This window comes from Carassius carassius, chromosome 44 (genome assembly GCF_963082965.1).
Source record: "Carassius carassius chromosome 44, fCarCar2.1, whole genome shotgun sequence".
NCBI lineage: Eukaryota > Metazoa > Chordata > Actinopteri > Cypriniformes > Cyprinidae > Carassius > Carassius carassius.
This window is the reverse complement of record NC_081798.1, coordinates 19,141,212-19,166,312: the sequence shown is the minus strand read 5'-3', so window position 1 is coordinate 19,166,312 and position 25,101 is coordinate 19,141,212. Positions and strand designations below refer to the sequence as shown.

Sequence of the window (25,101 nt, the reverse complement as noted above, 5' to 3'; positions counted from 1 at the left end):
TTTGTTCTCCAGGTTGCATTAGCAGGTGGAGGAATGCGTCTGTCAGACATCGTCTGTAATGCTTCTCTCTTGGGTCGGTACCTCACTGTTGACGAAAGAGATTCTTTCCCTGAACTGCAAAGGGTGCTGTGTGCTGTGCCTTCAAATATTATGCAGAAGGCCGAGCAGATCTTCCTCTCACAGCTGGACGTCAGCAAGATCCTCACGGTTAGTGAGTTTATGTTCCAGCCATCCATATTTATTCCGCGTAGTGAAGGGAGAAACACAGCTTTTCAAAACAAAATGACTGAACCAATTTGCATAATTATTTTCTATTACGAAAATCTGAAAACATACAGGCTGGTCAAGGTGCTGTAAATGCAACAAGAGCACGTGTAATGATGTCCTGCGATCAGTTAAATCTATTTAAATCATGGCAACTCTCAAAGTATTTTTAGCATGTGAATGGATATGGTGACGTTAAAACAAATATAGATTTGTCACGGCCAAGAGATACACAAACACACCTGTGTGCATGTAAGATACGGTATGTTGCTGCTGCATGAACAGACACTCATAAATCCCAAAGCAGATCTAGACAGGTGGTGCTGGAGGAGGTGGGGGGTTTCTTGCATGCTGGACCTTCTTACCGCAAACACTGAACCAGACTATTTAAAGGTTGTGGATTTTTTAGTTCATAACTGAACTAGACATATTCGAAACTGTATTATGCTGAAATAACATGACTCGTCGAGTTTGCTAGAGGTTCCGAACCACTTCTTTCAAATGAAAGATTCAAAGGTTTTGAAATTTCAATGAGCAGTGTTTCAAAAGCGCCCATCACTAATTCACTAATAAAAAATATCAAAAGGGAATTTCCTTTTTTAAACATACCATAACCTTTTTCACATCTTAGAAATTACGCTGCTAGCTAATGCTGCTCAGAAGTTGGTGACATTAGGAGAAGGGACATTCTCCCATTCTAGTTTGTTTGGACAAATTGTGTCACTTTGAGTCAGCGGTATTTTTGAGCCATTTACCTGGGAAATAAATATTTGTAATTGTAAACTGCTAAAAATGATCTCAGATATTATATTTAAATTGTGTTATTCATGTTAATTCCTTTCAGAGAGACAGACTGCAGGCAAATGCGGCTGATCTCCGGCTCATCAGTCGGGTTGTTTCCTCTGTGTCTCGGGAACTAGCATCAGTTATGGATGACGTGAGTAGTTTTGAGTCCTATTAATGCCAGGTCTCACAATAACTATGAAACTGCGTAGTGTATATGATACATAAATAATAAATTTCAATACACTTAATGATGCATATATGTTGCATATATGTCCATTTTCACATCACTGTAATGAATACTTTTCGATCTTCTCCCTCAGATCTCTTCTCTGTCCAGTTTCTCAGAGCTGAACTCAGAGATTAGGCTACTGACACCTGAAAACCGCTCCGCACTGCCACGTGAGAGCTTTCGTGCCTTCTCCAGAATCATGTGTGGACACCCAGAGGCAGGGGGAGAGAGAATCCCTTCATTCAACTGGTATGAAGATCAGGACATCAAATCTTTCCTGGGCAGAAATGCATCAGAGGCGACAGACCTTGAAAACGACAACAGCACCAGTAAGACGTGTTTGACTTATTTATAGCGATGTAACGATTCACTTGTATTTACCATGCAACAAACACAAATCCTTCCGATGCCTATGCATAAATCTTGAAACCTGGCTTTTTTAATTGTGAGTCATTTGTTTCAATGGAGAATGATTGAAAATTGAATGAATCACAACATTCTATATTTTAAAGTACATAAATATTAATTTAGTTACATGCACAAATGAATGGAGACTTGTTTGCACCCTCACAGATGTGTGGGCTTCAGGGAAACTCTACATCCTATAGAAAAAAATATTTTGTTTTGACATTTAAACCTTAGCAAGCTATGTACCTTTTTGTAACTTTTAGCTCCAATTTGTGAAAACCTGATTGGAAGTCTGGAGTCGAACCCTCTCTCACGGATTGTGTGGCGAAGCATCAAACCACTGTTCGTTGGAAAGCTGCTCTATACACCAGACACACCAGTCACCCGTTCGGTCATGTCAGAGGTACAGACCCCTTCCGCTCAGCCCCTCATCCTTTATGCAATATGTCTGTTGTCCAGAAATGGGATGTCTTTGGTACTTCCCTGAAATTCTAGTTCCTTTAGGTAAACAGAACTTTTCAGGACTTCCAGATTCTGAATGACATGCAGGAGGCATGGCAGGAAGTGGGTCCCAGAATCAAAACCTTCATGGAGAGCAGTTTAGAAATTCGGCTTCTGCAGGATCTTCTGAGAAGGCCTGAGGTGGCAGTAGTTGTGAATCTACAACTTGAGAACACTTCTTGGACGGCCTCTCGCATTTCCCGGTTCCTCTCAACGCCTGACCCAGATACACCTCGCAGAGATGGCGCTCCACCCACCTGGCTGGATCTGTACCAGGATTTAAACAGCACCTTCCACACTCTCTCAGAACTCACTAAGGTACTTGCAATCTGCAGCTTATGTTACGACCAGCTTACGTAGTAAACCTGATTGGTTAGACTTGTTTTCTGTACACTAGGAAGGGCATTGGAGGTATATGGCTTAATTTGCAGACCACACACTTAAAGTACATACTTCATACTTTTATGTATGTGAAAAGAATACTTTAACTAAAAATAAAATGTTGGTTATTATGGTTGAAAAGTGAAATCAATTAAAGTATGAATATTAAAAGAAAATAATTCTAAAAAAGTTCTGAAATAAGAATACATTAAAGCTAAAAACATTTTTTTAAATGAAAACTAAAAATATAAAACATAAATGCTAATTCAAAATATTAATAAATATCAAAATAACATGTACAAAAATTTTTTATACCACTGTGACGAATATAATTTTGCTTTGTATCACTAAATTCATTGTCCTTATTAATTATTGTTATAATTAATATCACTAATCAAAGTTTTTTCCTTGTCCTTTGTTGGATGATCTATTGCATTTAACTATTTTTCCTATACACACATACATTCAAGATAGACAAAATGAATATATATGAGAAAAACGTATGTATTTGCATTACTGAAAATATGTAACAGATGTGACACATAAACATTAGGTTGAAAACTGTTATGAATCGAAACAGGAGTGTGATGGACAAAGATTTGTACTTTCAGTGGATCTAAGATGCTTTAGAGCCAGGCCGGTTATTGTCATATATTGTCAACAACTTTTGTGTTGGCTGTTGTTTATCTACTGTATTCCCTCTATTGTCCCAGTGCTTCTCTCTGAATAAAATGGAGGGTCTGGCCACGGAGGGTGAGATGGTCGAACGAGCCCTGGAGCTGCTGGAAGATCGTCAGTTTTGGGCCGGAATCGTCTTCCTCCTTCCAGAGCCTTCATCATCCTCTCTGCCTCCTCATGTCAAGTACAAGATCCGCATGGACATAGACGATGTAACCCGCACGAACAAGATCAAAGACAAGTACGCTGAAAGTCCACACACAAACTTAAGTTTACAGAAGAAAATTATTTTTGTATGGCTTCCATGGTCACTTGCTTAATGGAGCTGATATGGTGTTTTATCATGTAACAGATTTTGGGATCCAGGCCCGGCTGCTGAAGCGTTCAGTGACCTCCGCTATGTGTGGGGTGGTTTTATTTACGTACAAGATTTAGTTGAGAGAGCTGTGACACGTTTGCTCACCGGTAAAGAGTCGAAAATGGGCATATATGTGCAACAGATGCCCTACCCCTGCTTTGTTGATGACGTGTGAGTTACACTACTCAGTTTCACACCACATGATGTTATTCCACAATGTACAATAACTTTGTGCCATATCCATTAATATGTTATTTTTAGTTTTTGGTATGTTTATTATTAACATTATTTTAACACTATATTATTATGAGACTAATGTTAACAGGCATTCATTTCTAATAATAATAATTATTATTAACTTTTTATAGCACAAAGGCAAGATTGGTTGAGGTTGTAAAACGCCATATTGTACTTTCTCAAAAGAAACTTTGGTGTTTGTTTAAAATTAATTTTAGAACTCATAAAAGGTAATGATGAGCAACATTACAATTTCGAATAAATTAAAGCTTTTTGTCCCTAAATTAGTCAACTGTGACAGTAAAGGCATTTATAATTAAATTAAATTAAATTTATGCATTTAGCAGACGCTTTTATCCAAAGTGACTTACAGTGCATTCAGGCTATCAATTTTTACCTATCATGTGTTCCCGGGGAATCGAACCCCTAACCTTGCACTTGATAACACAGTGCTCTACCAATTGAGCTACAGGTTTATTTATAATGTTACAAAAGATTTCTATTTCAAATAAATCATGTTCTTTTGAACTTTCTATTCAACAAAGACAGTTTCCACAAAAATATAAAGCAGCACAGTGGTTTTTAATATTGATAATAATAAGTAATTTTTCTTGATAATTAAATCAGTGCCGTTTCACAATATTATATTGTTTTTACTTTAGTTTTGATCAAATAAATGCAGCCTTTATGAATCCTTGATGAGCATATAAGAGACTTCCTTCAGAAACGTTACAAAATCTTACAGACTCCAAACTTTCGAACAGTAGTGCATGTATTCAAGGTGTACGAAAATGTCCAAAACATATGAAACCAACATTCTTACTAGGGATAGGAACCGAGAACCGGTTTTGTTCTTTGAAAAGAACCGGAACCATGAGCAATTTCTAAGTTTCGGTTCCGAAAACGGTTCTGGTGCAACACGTGACCAAGCGCTGTGAGCAGCCTTGCACCGGTGTTCTGAGTATTCGGCGTTTCCCGTAAAGGATGTCACGAACCGAATAACAGACACGCCTCCCTGCCTCTTTAATTACTGAGCACACTGATTCCAGTGACGCGCATTCCGCAGACTTGTTGCGTTGTCGCGTCTTTAATTGCTGAACACATTGTTTCCCACGACTGTATGTGCACTCGTGCCTTTGATAACTGTGCACATCGTTTTGTCTGACTGTACATCTAATGGCAGCGCGCTGCACCTGCCGTCACTAAATTGCATTATATTTGTCCCTTATTGTCATTAATATACATACTGGCTACAACTTGGACCACTAAATAAATAGACTGCTATTGTTATGCAAGTATGAGGGTTAGATTATTTAGTGTACAGGTCATTTCAAGAGTGATAAACAAAGTGATAGAAAATATTTATTTTAATGCATTTTAAATGTTAAAAAATGTGGAAACCACTCATTGCATCACACCATCTCCTGACTGCATTATTATTTGTAAAATAGGGACTTTATGGAGAGTGTATAGGCCTACATGTTTATAAGTTTAACCGTTTATATTTCATTAATTAAGGGAAATTAACAAGTGTCTCAGCCCTCAAGGGACTATTTGGCCAACAGGCTTATTCCTGCCTGAAAAGCAAAACGTTATTGATAGTGTAAAAAACATCAACTTTGAAACACATGCTGATTGATGGACTAGCATTACTCAACATTACTTACTACCTTCCAGCAACGCTACATTCAATGAAGGTAAAATAGTAAAAAAACATAATAATAGCTCATTTAAATGGAACCAGAAGCCAAACCGGAAAATTTCAAAAAATACCCAACCCTACTTATGAAGATCTGTACACTGTAATATATGTTGGATTTTAAATTGCCAACCTTTAAACTAAGTTGACAGTAAGTAATGTGCATTTTTCCTCACCACTATTTCTTAATAATTGTTTAATGATTTTAATGGAACCGGAATCAGAACCGGAACCATTAGGTGGAACCGGAACCGGAAAATTTCGAATGATTCCTAACCCTAATTCTTACAAAAATTTAATTTAGGCCACGTGTCTCTATCCTCTTGTCTTAGGTTTATACGCGTCCTGAATCGTTCTCTGCCTCTGTTTATGACACTGGCATGGATCTATTCAGTGGCTATGATCATAAAGGGCGTGGTCTTTGAGAAAGAGGCTCGTCTGAAGGAGACGATGCGTATCATGGGTCTGAGCTCTGGGATGCTGTGGCTCAGCTGGTTCATCAGCAGTTACCTGCCCTTCCTGTTCAGCGCTGGACTGCTTATCGCCGCTCTTAAGGTGAACGCAGATAGTGTGCAAACAAAGTTACAGCTCTCCAGAGCCCAAAGTGCTTGTTTTTGTGCTCTCTCATTCATCAAAAGATTTTTTTGAGATGACGATACGCTTTTTGAGGTTTGTGACTCTTTTCTGTTTCCTGCAGTGGGGCGATATCTTACCCTACAGTGACCCTGCTGTTGTGTTCTTCTTCCTGGCTGCATTTGCTACAGCCACCATCATGCTTTGCTTCCTCATCAGCACATTCTTCTCGCGAGCTAACCTGGCTGCAGCATGTGGAGGACTCATTTACTTCACTCTGTACCTGCCATATGTGCTGTGTGTGGCCTGGAGGGAACATCTGACCAGCACACACAGGATCTTAGCGGTGAGAGCTTTCATCTGCTTCCCCAGGAACGTAGGGGAAGATTATTAGAAAATAACTTGCATTTCTGTCTGTTAGTAATAAACCCTGTAATTCAGATGTTTGAAGTAATGCTTTATTATTTCCCTGTAGAGCTTCCTGTCTCCAGTAGCCTTTGGTTTTGGCTGTGAGTATTTCTCGCAGTATGAAGAGCAAGGTGTGGGGATCCAGTGGTTCAACTTGAGATCCAGCCCTTTGGAGGGAGACAGCTACAACTTCACCGTCTCCATTGTGATGCTGTATGCAGATGCCGTCATCTATGCACTGGCCACTTGGTACATTGAAGCTGTTTTTCCAGGTAAAGCATCTTTCTGTGAGCAAACGCAAAAGTCTTCCTTTGATATCTTAACTTCTGTGGATTTCTCAATGATAAAAATAATTCAATTACAATTTGAAATACCTATATTTCTAAATATTTAAAGTGTAGTCGATTCCTGTGATGCAAAGCTGTATTTTCATCATCATTACGCCAGTCTTCGCGTCACATAATTCTTTAGAAATCATTCTAATATGCTGATTTGGTGCCCAAGAAACATTTTCTATTATTATAAATATTGAAAACTTTGCTCTTTGTGGCACTTTTGTTTCAGGATAAATAGAAAGTTGAAAGGAACCGAGTTTATTTGAAACAGGAATATTTTGCCACATTATAAAAGTCATGATACTGTCACTTTTGATCAATTTAATGCCTGTTTGCTAAAAAGGTATTAAATCATTACTGACCCAACCATTTTAGTGGTTGCGTACATCACATGTCTCAAAGTTATCAAAAATGAGTTAATTAAAAATAAATAAATAAGTTAAATGCAAATGAATAATAAAAAGACAACGCAATAAAACCCCAAGTTTTGACCCAAGGCATTCCTGGTTCACTGTTTTAGTTTAGAATCATAAAGATATTTACAAAGCGAAAACGGGGGAAATTTGTAAGTGTGTCGCTGAAGTTTTCACATACAATGCAGCATCAAAGTACCATGGCATTATTATTTAATACAATCTCAGTAACATGTTGGTACATGTCAAATACAGTTTTTTATAACTTGGTTTATTAAACATAAATGATAAACACACTCATTTTGTTGATTTCATCTGTATGTGAAAATCTGACAATAATTGTGTGTGTTGTTTAACAGGGCAGTATGGGGTCCCCAGACCGTGGTATTTTATCTTCCAGCTGAATTACTGGGGTGGGGTACCATTAGAAGTGGGGTTACCTGTTCCTCCTGCTCCTAGAGATGAACCCGATGGTAAGAGCATCAAACTATAAGTGACAATGTTTGAAATACAAAAGTTTTAAGTATCTGTGTCATGTGTACAGCATGTTTTTGCAATGTTGATTACAGATCGGATTGAAGCTGAGCCGACAAACCTAATTCTAGGAGTTTCCATAAGAAACTTAGTGAAGATTTATAAAAAAGGGGCCAAGCTTGCTGTCAATCACCTAAACATAAAGTTCTATGAGGGCCAAATAACATCCTTTCTGGGTCATAATGGAGCTGGCAAGACGACCACTATGTGAGAGCTTAACGAATCATTAAAAAAATATTAAATATGTTTGATTTACTTTAAAATCTTTGTCTCATTCAATGCTTCCCTGATGATAGGTCCATTCTAACAGGACTGTTTCCTCCCACTGCTGGTACGATATACGTGAAGGGAATGGACATTCGCACAGATATGGACATGATCCGCAGGACTCTGGGAGTTTGTCCCCAGCACAACGTCCTTTTTGACATGTATGGCACCAGTCAACAAAAAATTAAAAAGTGATATCGTCATAATTTTACATGTACTGTGGTGAATTTCATTTGAAATCAAATTAGTGTATTATTTTTGCTTTTTGAGATAGTAATTATTAATGAATTATTATTCTATGGCAATAAAAGTACTGGTTGATACAATAATATAATGTTGATATAATATAATAACCAAGATTATTGACATGGTACAACAATATTTTTTATAAATTGTATAAATATTAACATTTGTGTTGCCATATGAGTCAAACTAATACTTTCAATGCTAACATATTCTGAATGTTTAACATTATTGGTGTTCTCCTCTGTGTCACTGAAGTCTGACGGTGGAGGAGCATGTGTGGTTCTATGGTCGAATGAAGGGCATGAGTCTGGGGGAAGTGAAGAAGGAGATGGATTCACTTCTGGAGGATGTGGGCTTGCAGCACAAACGACACGAGCAGACCAAAAACCTTTCAGGTAGATTAACAAATACAGTCAAACAAAATTTTATTCAGACACCTTTAAAATTTTCTCACATTATTCGCTATAGTTTCGATAATGGTTATAAAATACGACAAGAACTCAGGTTAAACTGTGTCAGAACAAATTCATCTTGATACTGTCAGATAACTTTGATTTAAAGGTATGTAATCAATTAGGTTGAATAGCTGTCAGCTGTTAAATTTAAGTACACAATTAGACAACACCAATTTAGGTCAACCAATTACCAAGCAATGCTTAATTTTGTTCGGTCTGTGGTGTAAAAAGGTTGCATTAGAAATGAAAGCAAAACATGGTCAGCTCAAAGTGTTTGAATCATTTTTGGTCCCAAATGTTTATCAGTTTTACCGGTAGTCCACTGTTTGAAGAATATTGGGGTATAATATTTCACAGTTTATTTTATTTTGCTATACTCACTTCAGTGAAAATGATATCTGGTGTCTGAATAATTTGGGGTTTGACTTTTTATATTTGAAACCCATTCAGGTGTTCAATGTCTTTTATGGTGTTCTCTCAACTGTGACCTCTCTGCTTTACTTGGGGCTTTTTTTGTGTTTCTTGTCAGGTGGCATGCAAAGGAAACTGTCAGTTGCGATCGCTTTCATAGGCGGGTCAAAGGTTGTGGTCTTGGATGAGCCCACAGCTGGTGTGGACCCTTACTCCCGCCGTGGGATCTGGGACCTTCTGCTCAAGTACCGTCAAGGTCTTTTGAAGCTTTGCTATTTGAAAAATGACTCTACTTACTGGTTTGTCAGCTATTAGACTAAATGCCCTTTGGTTTTCAGGCCGCACCATCATTCTGTCCACACATTACATGGATGAGGCTGACCTCCTCGGTGACCGCATTGCAATCATTTCCCAGGGGAAGCTGTGCTGCTGTGGAACGCCGCTCTTCCTCAAGGCTCATCTTGGTACTGGATACTACCTTACACTGGTCAAGAGAGAGATGCATAGTATGCCCAGCAGTGCCAGCACTGGCAAACTCCCTTTAACTGCAGCTACCAAGGTGAGATGCCCCGCATGAAGAGCAGATATTCCATTTGCTATTGAGTACCTTGAGAGCTTTGTAGATAATTTGTTCCAAAACAGAACAATTGTTTTGGTGCAGATCCAAGTGTGATTGCCAAGTTCACATATGCTTGAATCAAGCAAAGGGAGAAAAAACACCAGGGGCCAGATTCACGAAAATCTTCTTAAGAAAGTTTAATGAATCCGGCTCCAGGTTCCAAAGTAAATGCTCCAAAAACGAGCCAGTGTGAAAATAACCTGACAGTAGTACACCAGTTATACACTGCTTTCCTTCATAATATTAAATTAATAAAAAGGTATCTGTGTTTCAGGACAGCGATTCCTCAGTAAGTGATGACACAGGACTTGGCAGTGAAGAGAATGGATTTGGTAGGTCCAGCTTTGGCTCACTAGGGTTGTTTGCATCTCATGTTGTAATGCTGTTTAAATCCAGGCCTCTGTATTTTCTAAGACAGGGCTGAGTGACTATGGCCCTCAGGATCCTGCAGAGTTTAATTCTAACCATAATCAGACTCTTGTGCCTGTAGCTTTCTAGTAATCCTGAAAACTTCTGTTAGCTTCTTTAGGTGTGTTTTTAATTAGGGTTGGCATTAAACTTTGCAGGAAAGTGGATCTCTAGGGCCTGTGTTGCCCACCCCTGATCTGTGGGCTCTCATACCTTCCTATTTTAGATGTTGCCGCCCTTATGGCTCTTGCACAGCAGTACATCCCTGATGCTCAGCTGGTGGAGGACATTGGCAGAGAGGCGGTCATCAACTTGCCCCATGCAGCTTCAGAGGACGGCAGTCTCGCCCTCTTTTTGAACGAACTGAACAAACGGCAGGGCGAGTTTGGTGTGGTCAGTTATGGACTGTCAGACACCACGTTAGAAGAGGTGAGACGGTCCTGAAACATGAGCTTGTCGTCTCCATTGATTCATTTTTACTGTAAAAGGATTTACCCCTCTCTGAAGTTCAAGGTTGTGGTATACAGGTCTGTCTAGGGCCAGTCATTTTCCCAATCTGGCGCCAAGAGAGAAAATCCCTCTTAAGCCTTTGTAGGTTCTAACATTAGCTAATAATAAACCAGTACTAAGTAGAAAGTGTTTATCCTAATGGCTGTCTTCTCACCATGTGGAGGCAGAAGGGGCTTTTCTAGACTGTAATATTTAGCTTTGCTTGTATATGTTAGATCTTTTTGCGTGTGGCTGAGGAGACGGGTGTAGATGCAGACCCTGAGGTGCCAGCAGCGTCTCCAGTCCACCAGGGGGCGCCATCTGTGGACAGAGACACGGGTAAACAAATTAATTCCATACCATAGACAGTAAAAGAAATGGACACAGCAACCCCATTGGATTCAACGCAGACAAGTGAAGTCAATTAGAAGCACGCACTTCCCTGGGGGTCGAGCGTACTGCGCAGACTCAAACTCAACTTGATGACGTAAATGTCACGTGAGCAACTTGTAAGTCTTCTAACCGCTGTGCCAAGAGAAATCTGAATTACCCACCGAATCTTGCAGACGTTGTTGAATAATTTTGTCCCGTTGCTTTTATGGACTCTCTATGGGCTTCCCCCTTGACTTCATGCCTCCACGTCCCCCCGATTGCCTCATAGACAGTAAAAGATTTCCTGCGAGCTTCTCCTCCTGTCCATACGGTAATTTCTCTACTGTGTGACAGAGAGTCGCAGGTTATGACGCAATCGTTAGCCTATTTTTTACAAAAACTGCTTCTACGGGGCCACAACGTAAGATACAAGGTAATGGAGCCTTTTATACATTTTCGTGTTTCTTTAGAAATAATGAATGGACAAATGGAGTCTTTAAATGCCTCAGATGTAAAGTTATTCGCTGTCAAAGTGACGCCAAAATGAATGGGAGTCAATGGAATGCTAACAGCAAGTGGGGGTCCGCTAGCCAATGGCGGCGCCCAGGGGTGCTTCAAAAAAATATGAAACCCTGCCCCCCTGTGCCATACCCACTGAGCCAATGAGATTAAGGCCCAATCCCAATTCTATTTTATACCCCTTCCCCTACCCCTCCGCCTACCCCTTCCTCTTGTCCCTTGAAACAGAGTGTCAAGGGGTAGGGGAGCAAATATTCCCCTAAGGATTGGGACACACTACTATGCCGTCACACGTCATCATTCGTCGTCTAGCTCTTACAATACACACATATACTGGTGTGCATTAGAGCCTTTAATTATCGTTCTGTATTAATGAGCTGCTTACTGACACACACACATATTGGAAATCGCGCAGCTCACACATCCAGGAGAAAATAAACTTGTCAACGCTGCCCTGTGACTTTTATTAAATACAGTTTAAATACGGAATTGCTACATTATATTTTCCAGCGACGAGAGGATACAATCGCTGTTTTTAAGTAAACTCACTCTAAAAAGATAAACGCACAGACGCGAATACACGGAACTTCCATTTCTCTCTCTCTCTCTCTCTCTCTCTCTCTCTTTCTCTCTCTCTCTCTCTCTCTCTCTCTCTCTCTTTCTCTCTCGAATAGGTAATATTTGAGAAAATGGTTTAGTGATTTCTAATTATTGGGGGATTAGTCAGAATCAGAATCAGAATCAGAAAGAGCTTTATTGCCAAGTATGCTTGCGCATACAAGGAATTTGTTTTAGTGACATAAGCTTCCAGTAAACAGAGACAACAACACACAGAAAAAAAAAAAAAAAAAAAAGAATTTACAGGAGAATTACAAATTGGCAAATAAATAAGTGTATAAACAATTGTGCTATAAATGATAATGGAATAGGATTGAGTGAGATGCAGGAATGTTCTAGGAGGGAGTGGTAACAAATAAATAAATAAATAAATATAAGGATAGTCTACAGCAGTATGACTGTGGCACTATCATGCAACATAAACATAAACATTGTAACATAAAACAAATGATTACTTTTCATTAAAATCTTTTTTTATGCCAAAAAAGCTTACATTTATGTGTCTTTTTGTTGGCTGTAGCAGCCATGTCGCCGAGATAATTCATACCCCTTCATTTGAAGTGTGGTCCCGAAAAATCTTCGTTTGAAGGGCTATCTGGCCCTTCCCCTTCCCCCTTCCCCTCCAACCAAAAGAGAATCGAGACACCCCTACCCCTTCACGTGAACGCGCGAAAAACGGAGGGGTAGGGGAAAGGGGAAGGGGTAGAATTGGGATTGGGCCTAAATCTCTGCCCAGTTGCAAAAAAAAAGCTTAGATTAGGTTAGTGATCAAAAGATAAAAAATAAAAATAGACTGGTCTAATTTGAATCCAAAAAGGAAAACATATAACGACAGTGTATATTACAGTCAGTATATTTCTTAAGACAGTTTTGACATAGTTTTAACGCAGTGGCTATGTTTTATGCAGCTGATCCCTGCATCCCAAAACAATATGCAATACTAGCATATTTGTGTAGGTGTATGTTCAATAAAAGAAGATGAAATGGGATAAATCATGTTTAGAAAGGATATTATGCAAGTTGGGACGCACTGAAACAGTGATTTCAATTGAAATCATGAACGGCGAAAAAAGATCCGAAGTGTGTGAGGCGTGGTTTTGTAAAGAATTTAAAAGATGATTTTTTTTTTTTTTTTGCTCTTCTCTCTGCTTCGCTGGCAGGACGAAAACAGCCAATCAGGAGAGGTATAAAATAAAACAAAACAGACTGTAATTACTGTTGACAGTAGCACCGCAGGTCAGAACAGCTGTAATGAGATGTCATTAACAAGAAACTCTTTCTCTGGCACACAGAGGCCCGGGAGACAGAACCGCTGAGTGGGGACGGTCAGGGGGGCAATGCTCCTCTAACAGGCTGCTTCCTCACATGTCAGCAGCTTCGAGCGCTTTTCACCAAAAGACTGAAGTATGCCCTTCGCAGTCGCAGAGGCATTCTTGCTCAGGTACACAGAACTGATAGATATGTTACTATGATCTTTTTGAAATTATCAACTAATAAGTATGTGTGTGTGTGTCTTATTGCATTAACCATATACATGTTCTTGGTATTATAGTGCATAATTCATTAGTACAGGTTATTACAAATGAAAAAAAAAATTATTGTCTGCTTTGACAGCAGTAAATTCTTAGTTATTTGGCACTTAGAAGTACATACAAAAAATGTTAATCCTAAATTCCGAAATTATGGTATTTAAGACAATGTTTTTGATTTTTGATCATTTATTTAGACAAAACAGTATAGAATTTAAAACATGCCAAACCATGCAAATAGTTATCGGCTTAAATCTGTCAGCAACAATTTTAATTCTTTTGGTCAGTACAAATTGAGTCATCATAAAACAAATTATCATTTACATTTAACAAAAGTATGTAATGTATATAAAAAGTATATAATGTCAAATACACTACCGTTCAAAAACAAGGCTTTCTTTTTCAATAATAATTAAATTAACTACAAGTAAATTGCTCAGAATTGATAGTGAAGACATTTCAAATGTTACAAAAGATTTTAAATGAATGCTGTTCTTGGATCATGTGACACTAAAGACTGGAGTAACGGCTGCTCACAGGAATAAATGACATTTTTAAATATTTTAATTAAGTTTTTTTTTTATTGTAATATGTCACAATATTATTGTTTTTATTGTATTTTTGATTAAATAAATGCAGCTTTGTTAAGCAAAAGAGATTTCTTTCAAAAGCATTATCAAACAATGGTTGATTTTTTTATGAAGGCATTGTGTTTTGCAGATCGTTCTTCCTGCTGTGTTTGTCCTTATCGCTCTGCTCTTCAGTCTCATTGTCCCACCCTTTGGGAAATATCCACCCCTGGAGCTCCAGCCATGGATGTACGGAGAGCAGTTCACCTTCTTCAGGTACACATTCAGGGATGGTGATAAAAAATTCAAGAAAAATCCTGCTGTCACCTGCAGATCGCTTATTTTCTCTTTCCCATAAAGCAATGATGCCCCACAGAATCCAGCCATACAGAACCTCCTGGATGCCCTGCTGAACCCACCTGGGTTTGGGACCAAATGTATGGAGCCGAGCGGGTAGGATCCCTGTCATAAGCAAATAAACTAGCCTGTTTAATAGGGCTGCACAATTAATCAAAATTAAATTGCAAAGGCAATAAATCGCGATCAGGCAGAAGCTGCAATTGTCATGCGTATGTTTCAGTGAAGCACAGTTCTGTGATCAGCAGTAAATCTCCATCCAAAGGCCAGAGGGCGCTCTCATGCTGAAAATCCAAATATGCCCCGAAGAAGAAATCCAGGAAATGCCTCTCGCTGCAGCCAGGCGGGAAGGAAGTCGACTGGAAGTTGAAGTCGGCCGCGTGCCGCCATCTTGTAGCAGAACTTCACTTGCGTTAGCATCCCATTGACTCCCATTCATTTTGGCGTCACTTTGACAGCGAATAACTTTACATCTGAGATGTTTAAAGACTCCATTTGTCCATTATTTATTTCTAAAGATACACGATAATGTATAAAGGGCTCCATTACCTTCTATGTTACATTATGGCCCCGTAGGAACAGTTTTTGTAAAAATAGGCTAACGATTGCGTCATTACCACTCTACTCTCTGTCGCACAGTAGAGAAATTACCATACAGACAGGAGGAGAAGCTCGCAGGCAATCGGGGAGATGTCAGGAGAGAAGCCCATAGACACAAGCCCTGGCGTTACATTTTAAAATACTATACAAAATAATTAATCAGAATACTTACTCCTGCTCACTCACGCCAAAGAACTCCCTGCTCAAGCTCGCCGTCTCTGGAAGATTAACGATGGCAGTTTGCACGCACAGCTACTAGAAGATTTAAATCTGTCAGACAGGTTGCTGACGTCATCAAGCTTAGTTTGAGTCTGCGCGTTGGAAACGGAAGTGCTAAAAATCGCTAAAAATGGGCTTCACTTGTCTCAATTGAGTTCCAATGGGGTCGCTGTGTCCATTTCTTTTACTGTCTATGGCTGCAGCTGAATAAACAGAAGAATTAACTGCTTTTATTGATTCAACATGACTAATAAACACACGACTACGGCAATATATGGTTTATCTTATTCTTATCTTATATAGCTCTTATTATTATAATTTTCATCATAATAAAGTACACTCACTTGCCACTTAATTTACACCTTGCTAGTACCGGGTTGGACCCCATTTTGCCTTCAGAACTGCCTTAATTCTTTGTGGCAGAGATTCAACAAGGTGTTGAAGACATTCCTCAGAGATTTTGTTCCTTATTGACATGATAGCATCACGCAGTTGCTGCAGATTTGTCGGCTGCACATCCATGATGCAAGTCTCCTGCTCCACCACATACCAAAGCTGTTCTATTGGATTGAGATCTGGTGACTGTGGGGGTCATTTTAGTAAAGTGAACTCATTGTCATCTTCAAGAAACCAATCTGAGATTTGAGCTTTGTGACATGGTACGTTATCCTGCTGGAATTAGCCATCAGAAGACAGGTACACTGTAGTCATAAAGGGATGGACATGGTCAGTAACAATATTTAGTTTGGCTGTGGTGTTTAAACAATGCTCAATTGATACTATGGGGCCCAAAGTGGGCCAAGAAAATATCCCCCACAACATTACACCACCAGCAGCCTGATCCATTGAGACAAGGCAGGATGGATCCTTGCTTTCATAGTCTTTACTTCAAATTCGGACCCTACCATCTGAATGTCGCAGTAGAAATCGAGACTCATCAGACCAGTCAACGTTTTTCCAGTCTTCTATTGTCCAATTTTGGTGAGCCTGTGTGAATTGTAGCCTCTGTTTCCTGTTCTTAGCTGACAGGAGCAGCACCCGGTGTGATCTTCTTCTGCTGTAGCCCATCTGCTTCAGAGTTTGACGTGTTGTGCTTTCAGAGATGTTATTCTGCATACCTTGGTAGTAACGAGTGGTTATTTGAGTTACTGTTGCCTTTTTATCATCTCTGTCCAGTCTGCCCATTCTCCTCTGACCTCTGACATCAACAAGGCGTTTTTGTCCACACAACTACCACTCACTGGATATTTCTCTTTTTTGACAATTCTCTGTAAACCCTAGAGATGATTGTGCGTGAAAATCCCAGTATATTAGCAGTTTTTGAAATACTCAGACCAGCCCATCTGGCACCAACGACCATTCCTCGTTCAAAGTCACTTAAATCCCATTTCTTCCCCATTCTGATGCTCGGTTTGAACTTCAGCAAGTCGTCTTCACCACATCTAGATGCCTAATGCATTGAGTTGCTGCCATGTGCCTTAGTTATTCTGTTCGAAGAAGCCACATCATCTCACAAAAGATGATTTTTATTTGACGTTATGAAGTGAATTTGGAGTTCAAACATGTTATTAAATGTGGTATTTTCATGTGCTCTCAGATGGAGCAGCATTTACTACACAGAGCTGTAGTTCACTGAGAAGAATAAGCAAATAGCTGTCATAATCGAGAAGGATTTCGTCGATTTCATAATCCTATGATTATATCGTCTGTGATTATGAACGCAATTTTGCATAGCTTGTCAGAGAACTACGGACCACCTGAAAGCAGGTGATTTACTGCTAATCACAGATCCGGCTTCACTGACTAAATGCGTAGGACAATCACGATTAATTGCATTCGATTAATAGTGTAGCCCAACTATTTAATCAATGTATTGTGATGTTTAATTGTGTGCTTTTTCAGAGACACTGAGTGTTTAGAGGAAGGTGAAATAAAGTTTGTCCGGCCCCAGATTCCCTTCAGCATGTGGAAACTCTTTCAAAACGGCAATTGGACTGTAGAGAAGCCGTCCCCTAATTGCGAGTGCAGTACTGAGGATATCCGCAGGATGCTGCCGGACTGTCCGGAGGGAGCAGGGGGAATCCCCCCTCCTCAGGTCTGTCCTCCATCCATGTGTTCATTAATAATATACAATACACTTAAAAGTTGTGGGTCTGTAACATTTAACTTGTTGTTTTTAAAAGAAGATTTTTAGACTGGATGATGATGAGATCAGATCTCTGTGTGGAGCAATGGCTGTTGTCAGACTCCTTGTGCAAACAAAAATCTCACTGGATTATTACAATTATCAAACGTGTAACTTCATTTGCTGTATGTTGTGTTCCCAGAAATATACCGTCATTGTTAATAATAATTATTATTATTATAATGATTTGACTTTTATATTTATTGGTCTGTACAGTAAAAAACACATTTGAGAAAAAGAACTTCGAAACCAAGAGAAAAAAAGAGAAATGTTTAATAAATGAATCTTGAAAATATAATATTGCTTATTAGTAGACATGGCAAGTTAAAAACACAGATTTAAATGGAATAATTTTTTAGCTGTTTTTTTATATTATTTTTGTGTTTTTGTTTTTGTACTAAAACTACCACCTTTTCCTCATGTAGATGAAATCAATGACAGGTGATTTCCTGCAAAATTTGACTGGTCGCAACATTTCTGACTACCTCATCAAAACATATCCCCAGATTCTGAAGAAAAGGTTCCTATTTCATTTATTTCTTAAAACGCTCAGTAATAAACTAAAAACAGCTGTTTTGACTGCAGAGATGTGTATTTTTTCTCTCTCACACATAGTTTGAAGACAAAAAAATGGGTAAATGAATTTAGGTGAGCTGATTGCCATCGGAAATCCAAACATTCAATATTTAATTTCCTTTCAATTCAGTGTTCATATAAATTCTGCTTACCTGTTGCAGATATGGAGGTTTCTCTCTTGGAGCAAAAAGCTCTCAAGCTGTGGATGAGCCACATTACCTGGAGGAGTCTGTTTTGGCTATCAGAAGACGCTACAACATTGTAGAGGTATGCCACCTAACTTTTTGGCTGGTTCTTCATATTCTGTGCAGTGGTTAATGCATTTTTCTATTAAGGGGTGATATTTTCCCCTTTAAATTGACATCCGGAGGCATATTTACTTTTATAAGGGCAATATTTATAACCTTATTATAACCTTTTATATCAAATTCTTACATTTAATCAATAAATTCAGTTTTCAGAATAAATTCGACACTATAGGACTGTTACCAATAAAAAAAAAAATCAATATGGTGACACAGTAGCGGCATCTGAAGTGGCATTTAGATGTATTTGTACAGACTGACAGAATGCAACTCAAAGGTGGCACAAATGTATTTACACTGCAATTAAGATTGCATAAATAATGGTATGAATTTTTAAAATCTAATATTAAAATATAAAGTGTTTTTTTTTAATGATAGACAATACTGTGTCTTAAATTTATTTCACGCAATTAAAGCGTGCACTCTGAAGGTGTTTTTTTGTTAGGTTAATGCAAAGGCAGTGACACGCTTGATTATTGTCAGGTTGCCCATCGTAAAAACAACATTGTCATAGACAATACGTATCACATATTCACAAATTTTCTTTTGCAGAATGGCTCTTTAGATCAGCTCCTTCACAGACTACCAGATGTCCTTGCGGGACTCACCAGCCAAAATAACGTGAAGGTGAGTAAGACACATGTGAGTGACCTCTCAAGGTTCTCCTGATCTCTTCATTTGGCTGTGATATGTTCTCTCTCTCAGGTCTGGTTTAATAATAAAGGATGGCATGCCATGGCATCATTCGTGAATATCATGAACAATGGTCTCCTTCGTGCCAACCTGCCACCTGACATGGAAAGACGTAAATATGGAATGACAGCCTACAATCACCCACTCAACCTCACGAAGGAGCAGCTGACAGAGGTGGCCCTGTATGTAATCACTGCTTGCTGAGAGAAATCCACTAAAGCTGCCTTTTCACTATCTCCAACAAACGACAGACCAGAGCTCATTTGTTTCCAATGGAAAATAGTTTAGGAGCTGTATAGAATTCTGATCGTATGCATATGCAATGTTTAACTAGGGGGCAAAATGTGAGAATTGTATGTGAGTATTAGAGATCAAGAATATATTTCTACTGTTGTAGTCTGACTTGAATGCATTGTCTACACCAATTTAACATCTGAGTGATTAAAGAAAGTATTTAATGGAGGTAAAGGTAGAAACACAATAAAAGAAAATTGTAAATAATTGTTTATTGAAAAATGTATCAATGCTTTTCTTTCTCTCTGGTCTCTGCAGGATGACCACCTCAGTGGACGTTCTGGTGTCCATTTGTGTTATTTTCGCCATGTCATTTGTTCCTGCCAGCTTTGTCCTGTTCCTTATTGAGGAACGGGTCAGTAAATCAAAACACCTCCAGTTTGTCAGTGGAGTGAAGCCCATCCTGTACTGGACCACCAACTACGTATGGGACATGGTCAGTTCAGCAAGTTTGATGTTGGCTGAGAAATAACTTAAAATGGTTATTAAAACTGATTTAGTGTTTCTTGTGTTGCAGTTGAACTATACTGTACCAGCCACTATGGTGGTCTTCATCTTCATCAGCTTCCAGCAAGAGTCATATGTATCTGAGAAGAATCTGCCTGCACTGGTGCTCTTACTCTTGCTGTATGGGTGAGAAATGATTACATCACTGGAGATTTACTGGTTCAGTTAATGACTCTTCAACACATTAGTGCATTTACTAACCTTGATTGTTTTGTTTCGGTGGTCCCCAGCATGGTCCTGCTTAACCGTCTAAACCTCCTTGGTCAACCATGTTGATCCACCACTCTGACCTGCATAAATCAGTAGTGTGTTGTTTGTTTGTGTCTGTTGCAGATGGTCTATCACTCCACTCATGTACCCAGCCTCCTTCATCTTCTCCGTCCCTAGCACTGCCTACGTGGTCCTCACCTCCATCAACCTCTTTATCGGCATCAATGGCAGCATTGCCACCTTTGTCCTGGAGCTCTTTATTGACGAGGTGAGGGATGCAGACCACACCAACTGCTTACCATGATTAACCCATGTGCATCATGTTCCTGGCTCGACATAAAAAAATAAAAAAATTAATTTACAGAATTTACAAAAAAAAAGATAATTTACAGCTATTTTGCTTTTATTTTCATGTTGTACTCAGCATTTGAACGAGGTTAACAGGATCCTGAAGAAGGTCTTTCTGATCTTCCCTCACTTCTGTCTGGGCCGAGGTCTCATTGACATGGCCAAGAACCAAGCCATGGCAGATGCGTTTCAGCGGCTGGGTAATTTTACGAAGAGTTCTGTCACTGATAAACGAATAGTTCTGCAGTAGGCATGGGCAACTGTGAGATTTAAATTGTCATTTACCCTGTTTTTGGATTACAACAGGAACCAAACAGAATCTGGATCCTTTATCCTGGGATTTTGTCGGGAAGAACCTGTTTGCAATGGCGATGGAAGGAATTGTGTTTTTCATCTTCACTGTTCTCCTGCAGTATAAATTCTTTGTTAATTTGAGGTACATTTGTATGCTTGAATTGTGATATTGAATACATTAACATACATACAGCTGTGTAGTTGTTCCTAATAAATAAACAAATATTTTCCCTTCAGCCGATGTTCTGGGTTTGTGCTGCCCCCCCTGGGCAGGGAGGATGAGGATGTGGCGAGAGAGCGAGATCGTGTCAAGAGTGGTAGAGCTGTGGGAGACGTTCTCATCCTCAAAGACCTTAGCAAGGTACAGAAGCGCACCAAATACCACACAAACAGCTGTAAAACATGTTATCTACTCAAGGGTTAAAGCTGACTTTTGGTGTCTGTAGGTATACCGGGCAGGCAGGAAGCCAGCAGTGAACAGGCTTTGCTTGGGCATTCCTCGGGGAGAGGTAACCAGAGATGCATATCACAGACCTCTCTTGGAAATATATACTAGCATTAAGTGTTTCTTTTCCCATTGCAGTGTTTTGGGCTTCTTGGTGTTAACGGGGCTGGGAAAACCTCAACCTTTCGCATGCTAACAGGAGACACCCACATCACTTACGGAGAAGCATTTCTTAGCAACCACAGGTTAGACCCTAGTCATGCAAAAATATGTGATACACATTATAGCAATATTTTCAAAATAATTACTTTTACTACATCCTGGCAACTAATCCCAACATCCTAACATTACCAAGCATTTGTTTTATTCAGCGTTCTTACAGAAATGCAGAAGGTTCATCAGCTGATGGGCTACTGTCCTCAGTTTGATGCCATCAGTGACCTGCTGACGGGACGAGAACACCTAGAGTTCTACGCACGCCTCAGAGGAGTGCCTGAGGCTCATGTTGCAAAGGTACAGGATGCTTCAAAAATATTATCATGGTTTATTATTATTATATTAAAATGCAGTCTGAGCACATCATACTAAATATCAAGCATGCTTTTAATACTAAATTCCTAGTTGTTTCAAATAGATCCTCAGGACTTGAAGGTACAATTTGTAAGATATTTGCAGTAAAATATCCAAAAACCACTAGGCTAGTGTTATATATTTTGTCCAGCTGATTACTAACAATATCTCTAATGTTTTCAACTACTTGTAAATCATGAGAAAATTCCCATTCTAAACAGTGACACGGGGCAGTGCAGTCGCCTGTCAATGACGTTAGTTACCCTTTGTTACCATCTTTACTGACGTAGAAACCACATGACAACAGTTTCATGGACAAATGTAGAAGTAGCTTCGCGACAAACTTCAACTAGAAAGAGATGCCGATCTCGCTTGTGTTTTACTCGTCAGGTGAGTTGTTTTGATTCGTATCTTTACAGAAAACGTAAGTTATTATAACGATCAACAAGATTAGTATTATGGGGCATAGACACAAAACGCGGGGCATCGCGTCTCTAGACCCGTGCGAGGACGCGTCTGATCCATAGTCTGATCGCATCTTTGCATTGACTTTGTATGTAATCTACTCGCGCAAATCGTTGAACTCGCGTTAAATCCATGATTTATCTTTCTGTCTGATTGATGGCCATCAGCGGTTGAATAGAAGACAACACATCCCATCATTCCACGCTCCTTCTTAGCGTCATCAAACCACGCGATTGTTATTGTTTTGATAGTGCGCCCTCTAGTGGCAAGTCCTACAACCTGTACCTTTAAAGGAATCAACCAAAAAATGAAAATGTACTTGATATATTTTCCATGATTGAAACAAGATAGCTTCTGATGTTCATTCATGTTTATTTTGTGCTATGACTAGTAAAGAGAAAGATGAGACTAGTTCACATGACGCTTGTACAGAGGCACTACAGCGATCTGTCACAACACATTAAATACTTTATCTTAAATATACCTAGACTCTCTTTTTTGATGGCACCCATTCACTGCAGAGGATCCTTTGGCGAGGATGCAATGTAATGTTACATTTCTCCAGATCTGCTTTGATCTAGAAACAGACTCTTCTAAATTTCTTCTTGGGTGGACACCTCTTCTCGTTTTCTAGTATATAGTTTAAATCCATAGTTGGCTCCACGTCATTTGGTAGGTAGGGCTGTTAGACCTGTTCTAAATGCCATAGATATTGCGTTATGTTCAAGCACAGTTTTCTGGCCCAGACGCAGGCAATGTGAGTTGTCACCATAGTCAACATTTCTCTTCGCTAGTTCTTTGATATTGCTCTGGTGTTTGGGCCACAAAGACTGTAGTTACTCAGTCCCTCCAGGATTTAGCGATTCTGCGATCGCTGAATGTAATGCTAAATCAAACAAACTCCAAATAATTCAGAGGAGCTTGCAATTTTTCACGATTGCTTCAGATTTCCAGCAGAATTTGGGCCTAGACGTGTCATCTAATGTCATGGAAACATGCATTCAGCCAAAGCCCACTTCGAATCAATCGTTAAACTTCTGTTTGCATCATCACACTGTAAAGAGCTTATGCTCTCCAACACAGGCACACACATACGTGCGTGCACACTCTGGGTGACATTGTTTTATTATCAACCAGTTAAACTTGTCAGCACTGCCTAGAAATCTTCCCTTACCTCTTACCTTGGACCATCCCTGAGTGAGCTGTCATCAGTCCACCATTGTTTCAATGCCTGAGCAGATATAGACAGAAATGTCTCCTAAGTGATTGAGGTGTTCTGTTGTTGGATGTAATAATGAATATAGCAGTCATCATTTACTCCTGACATCTGAACCGCTGAAGACACAGTGGATTACTTTTTATTTTTAAGGAAATGCATCCCCAATCTACCTAAATGTGCCTATTTTTTAATAAATCACGGCTGAAGGGCACAACGCAATGCTTTTATAAAACGGTTACCACAAAATAAAAAATATATTTTTTAAATGTATGTATTGGTAAGTTACTTTTTTGAAGCAAGTTCATTAAATGCTGTCTAAAAAATAGTTCCTGAAAGCAAGAGTAAATGGCAAGAACATGTTTCAGCTAATGAGCCTTTTTCACAAATATCAGAAATTACGTCAACGCAGGGTAAAGTTAATGTTAGTTACGTTAGTTACGAAGCCAGAGACACGGGAAGTGTGAATAAGGCTTTTTTTGTTTGCTTCTTTGTTTTTTATTTAACATTTCAACATTTTAAAATACAACTTTTGAGAAAAGCCACTACAAAATTGTAGGCCACAAAAATCCTGTAAGGACTAGTTACTTGAAGTCGTTTTTTAATGCCTGTCCTGTAGGTGGCACAGTGGGGAGTGCAAAAGCTCGGTCTGAGTCAGTATGCTGAGCGAGAGGCTGGGGGCTACAGCGGAGGAAACAAGCGCAAACTGTCCACTGCCATTTCCCTCATTGGAGCTGCACCTGTCATCTTCCTGGTATGTTTGTACTATCACACTTGTAAGGTAGTTTTACTAAATATTACTTGGTCCTGTATTATGTGGCTGGAAACTGTGTATTTCCACTCTCATCTGTGATTTTCAGGATGAGCCAACAACTGGGATGGACCCAAAGGCCAAGCGCTTCCTCTGGAACTGCATCCTAAATGTGATCAAAGAGGGACGATCCGTCGTTCTCACCTCCCACAGGTAGAGGACACTTCTAGTTTCATACATGTAGCTACAATGACTGGGATCTGCCCACTCAGACCGGAAAAGACCATCTGACTGATATGTACAGTGACTGATGATGCAACATTTTGTTCTCTAATAAAATTGTGATAAATATAAGGTATAAAGATGTTCATGTCTCGCCTCTGTGTGTTGCTGAATTGGTGGTACTGCTGTCTTTGCAGTATGGAAGAGTGTGAGGCTCTGTGCACCCGAATGGCCATCATGGTGAACGGCAGGTTCCAGTGTCTGGGTTCAGTTCAGCACCTGAAGAACAGGTAACACTAACTTCATGCGGTTCAGTATACTCTGTATATCACATATTGTTTTAAAAACAGGATGCGAAGCAGTATGTAACAATAAACATTTCAAACTTTAGAAGATAACCTTATTTTTGTTATATGACATCTCTGCATGTTTAATTTAGCAGGATCATGTCAGAAATAAATTGTTATTTGTAGTCAGATTAAATAAAGTCAGATAAAGAGATTGTGGATTATAACAGTAATGTTAAAAAGAAAGACAA

The 25,101-nt window shown here is 39.3% G+C and overlaps 1 protein-coding gene across 2 annotated transcripts in view; it reads left to right on the top strand.

The window, feature by feature from the left end:
* The window catches only part of abca7 (ATP-binding cassette, sub-family A (ABC1), member 7), a 31,680-nt gene that overhangs the window by 3,249 nt on the left and 3,330 nt on the right, over positions 1-25,101 (top strand). Inside the window, exons 7-47 of one of the 2 annotated variants that reach the window (XM_059538357.1) lie at positions 13-207; positions 1,109-1,201; positions 1,371-1,608; positions 1,951-2,090; positions 2,192-2,506; positions 3,283-3,488; positions 3,600-3,776; positions 5,874-6,096; positions 6,239-6,460; positions 6,590-6,794; positions 7,630-7,743; positions 7,840-8,011; positions 8,101-8,232; positions 8,573-8,712; positions 9,302-9,439; positions 9,522-9,742; positions 10,077-10,134; positions 10,437-10,639; positions 10,936-11,038; positions 13,369-13,392; positions 13,501-13,649; positions 14,458-14,582; positions 14,667-14,759; positions 17,385-17,577; positions 18,093-18,187; positions 18,283-18,315; positions 18,405-18,510; positions 19,101-19,175; positions 19,254-19,423; positions 19,794-19,971; positions 20,053-20,168; positions 20,376-20,520; positions 20,677-20,800; positions 20,907-21,036; positions 21,132-21,255; positions 21,341-21,403; positions 21,478-21,584; positions 21,711-21,852; positions 24,210-24,344; positions 24,451-24,554; positions 24,761-24,853. In XM_059538357.1, coding sequence (XP_059394340.1) covers positions 13-207; positions 1,109-1,201; positions 1,371-1,608; positions 1,951-2,090; positions 2,192-2,506; positions 3,283-3,488; positions 3,600-3,776; positions 5,874-6,096; positions 6,239-6,460; positions 6,590-6,794; positions 7,630-7,743; positions 7,840-8,011; positions 8,101-8,232; positions 8,573-8,712; positions 9,302-9,439; positions 9,522-9,742; positions 10,077-10,134; positions 10,437-10,639; positions 10,936-11,038; positions 13,369-13,392; positions 13,501-13,649; positions 14,458-14,582; positions 14,667-14,759; positions 17,385-17,577; positions 18,093-18,187; positions 18,283-18,315; positions 18,405-18,510; positions 19,101-19,175; positions 19,254-19,423; positions 19,794-19,971; positions 20,053-20,168; positions 20,376-20,520; positions 20,677-20,800; positions 20,907-21,036; positions 21,132-21,255; positions 21,341-21,403; positions 21,478-21,584; positions 21,711-21,852; positions 24,210-24,344; positions 24,451-24,554; positions 24,761-24,853 — 5,819 coding nt within the window. The remainder of the gene's footprint in view (positions 1-12; positions 208-1,108; positions 1,202-1,370; positions 1,609-1,950; positions 2,091-2,191; positions 2,507-3,282; positions 3,489-3,599; positions 3,777-5,873; positions 6,097-6,238; positions 6,461-6,589; positions 6,795-7,629; positions 7,744-7,839; positions 8,012-8,100; positions 8,233-8,572; positions 8,713-9,301; positions 9,440-9,521; positions 9,743-10,076; positions 10,135-10,436; positions 10,640-10,935; positions 11,039-13,368; positions 13,393-13,500; positions 13,650-14,457; positions 14,583-14,666; positions 14,760-17,384; positions 17,578-18,092; positions 18,188-18,282; positions 18,316-18,404; positions 18,511-19,100; positions 19,176-19,253; positions 19,424-19,793; positions 19,972-20,052; positions 20,169-20,375; positions 20,521-20,676; positions 20,801-20,906; positions 21,037-21,131; positions 21,256-21,340; positions 21,404-21,477; positions 21,585-21,710; positions 21,853-24,209; positions 24,345-24,450; positions 24,555-24,760; positions 24,854-25,101) is intronic. The other variant, XM_059538358.1, reaches the window with a different exon arrangement.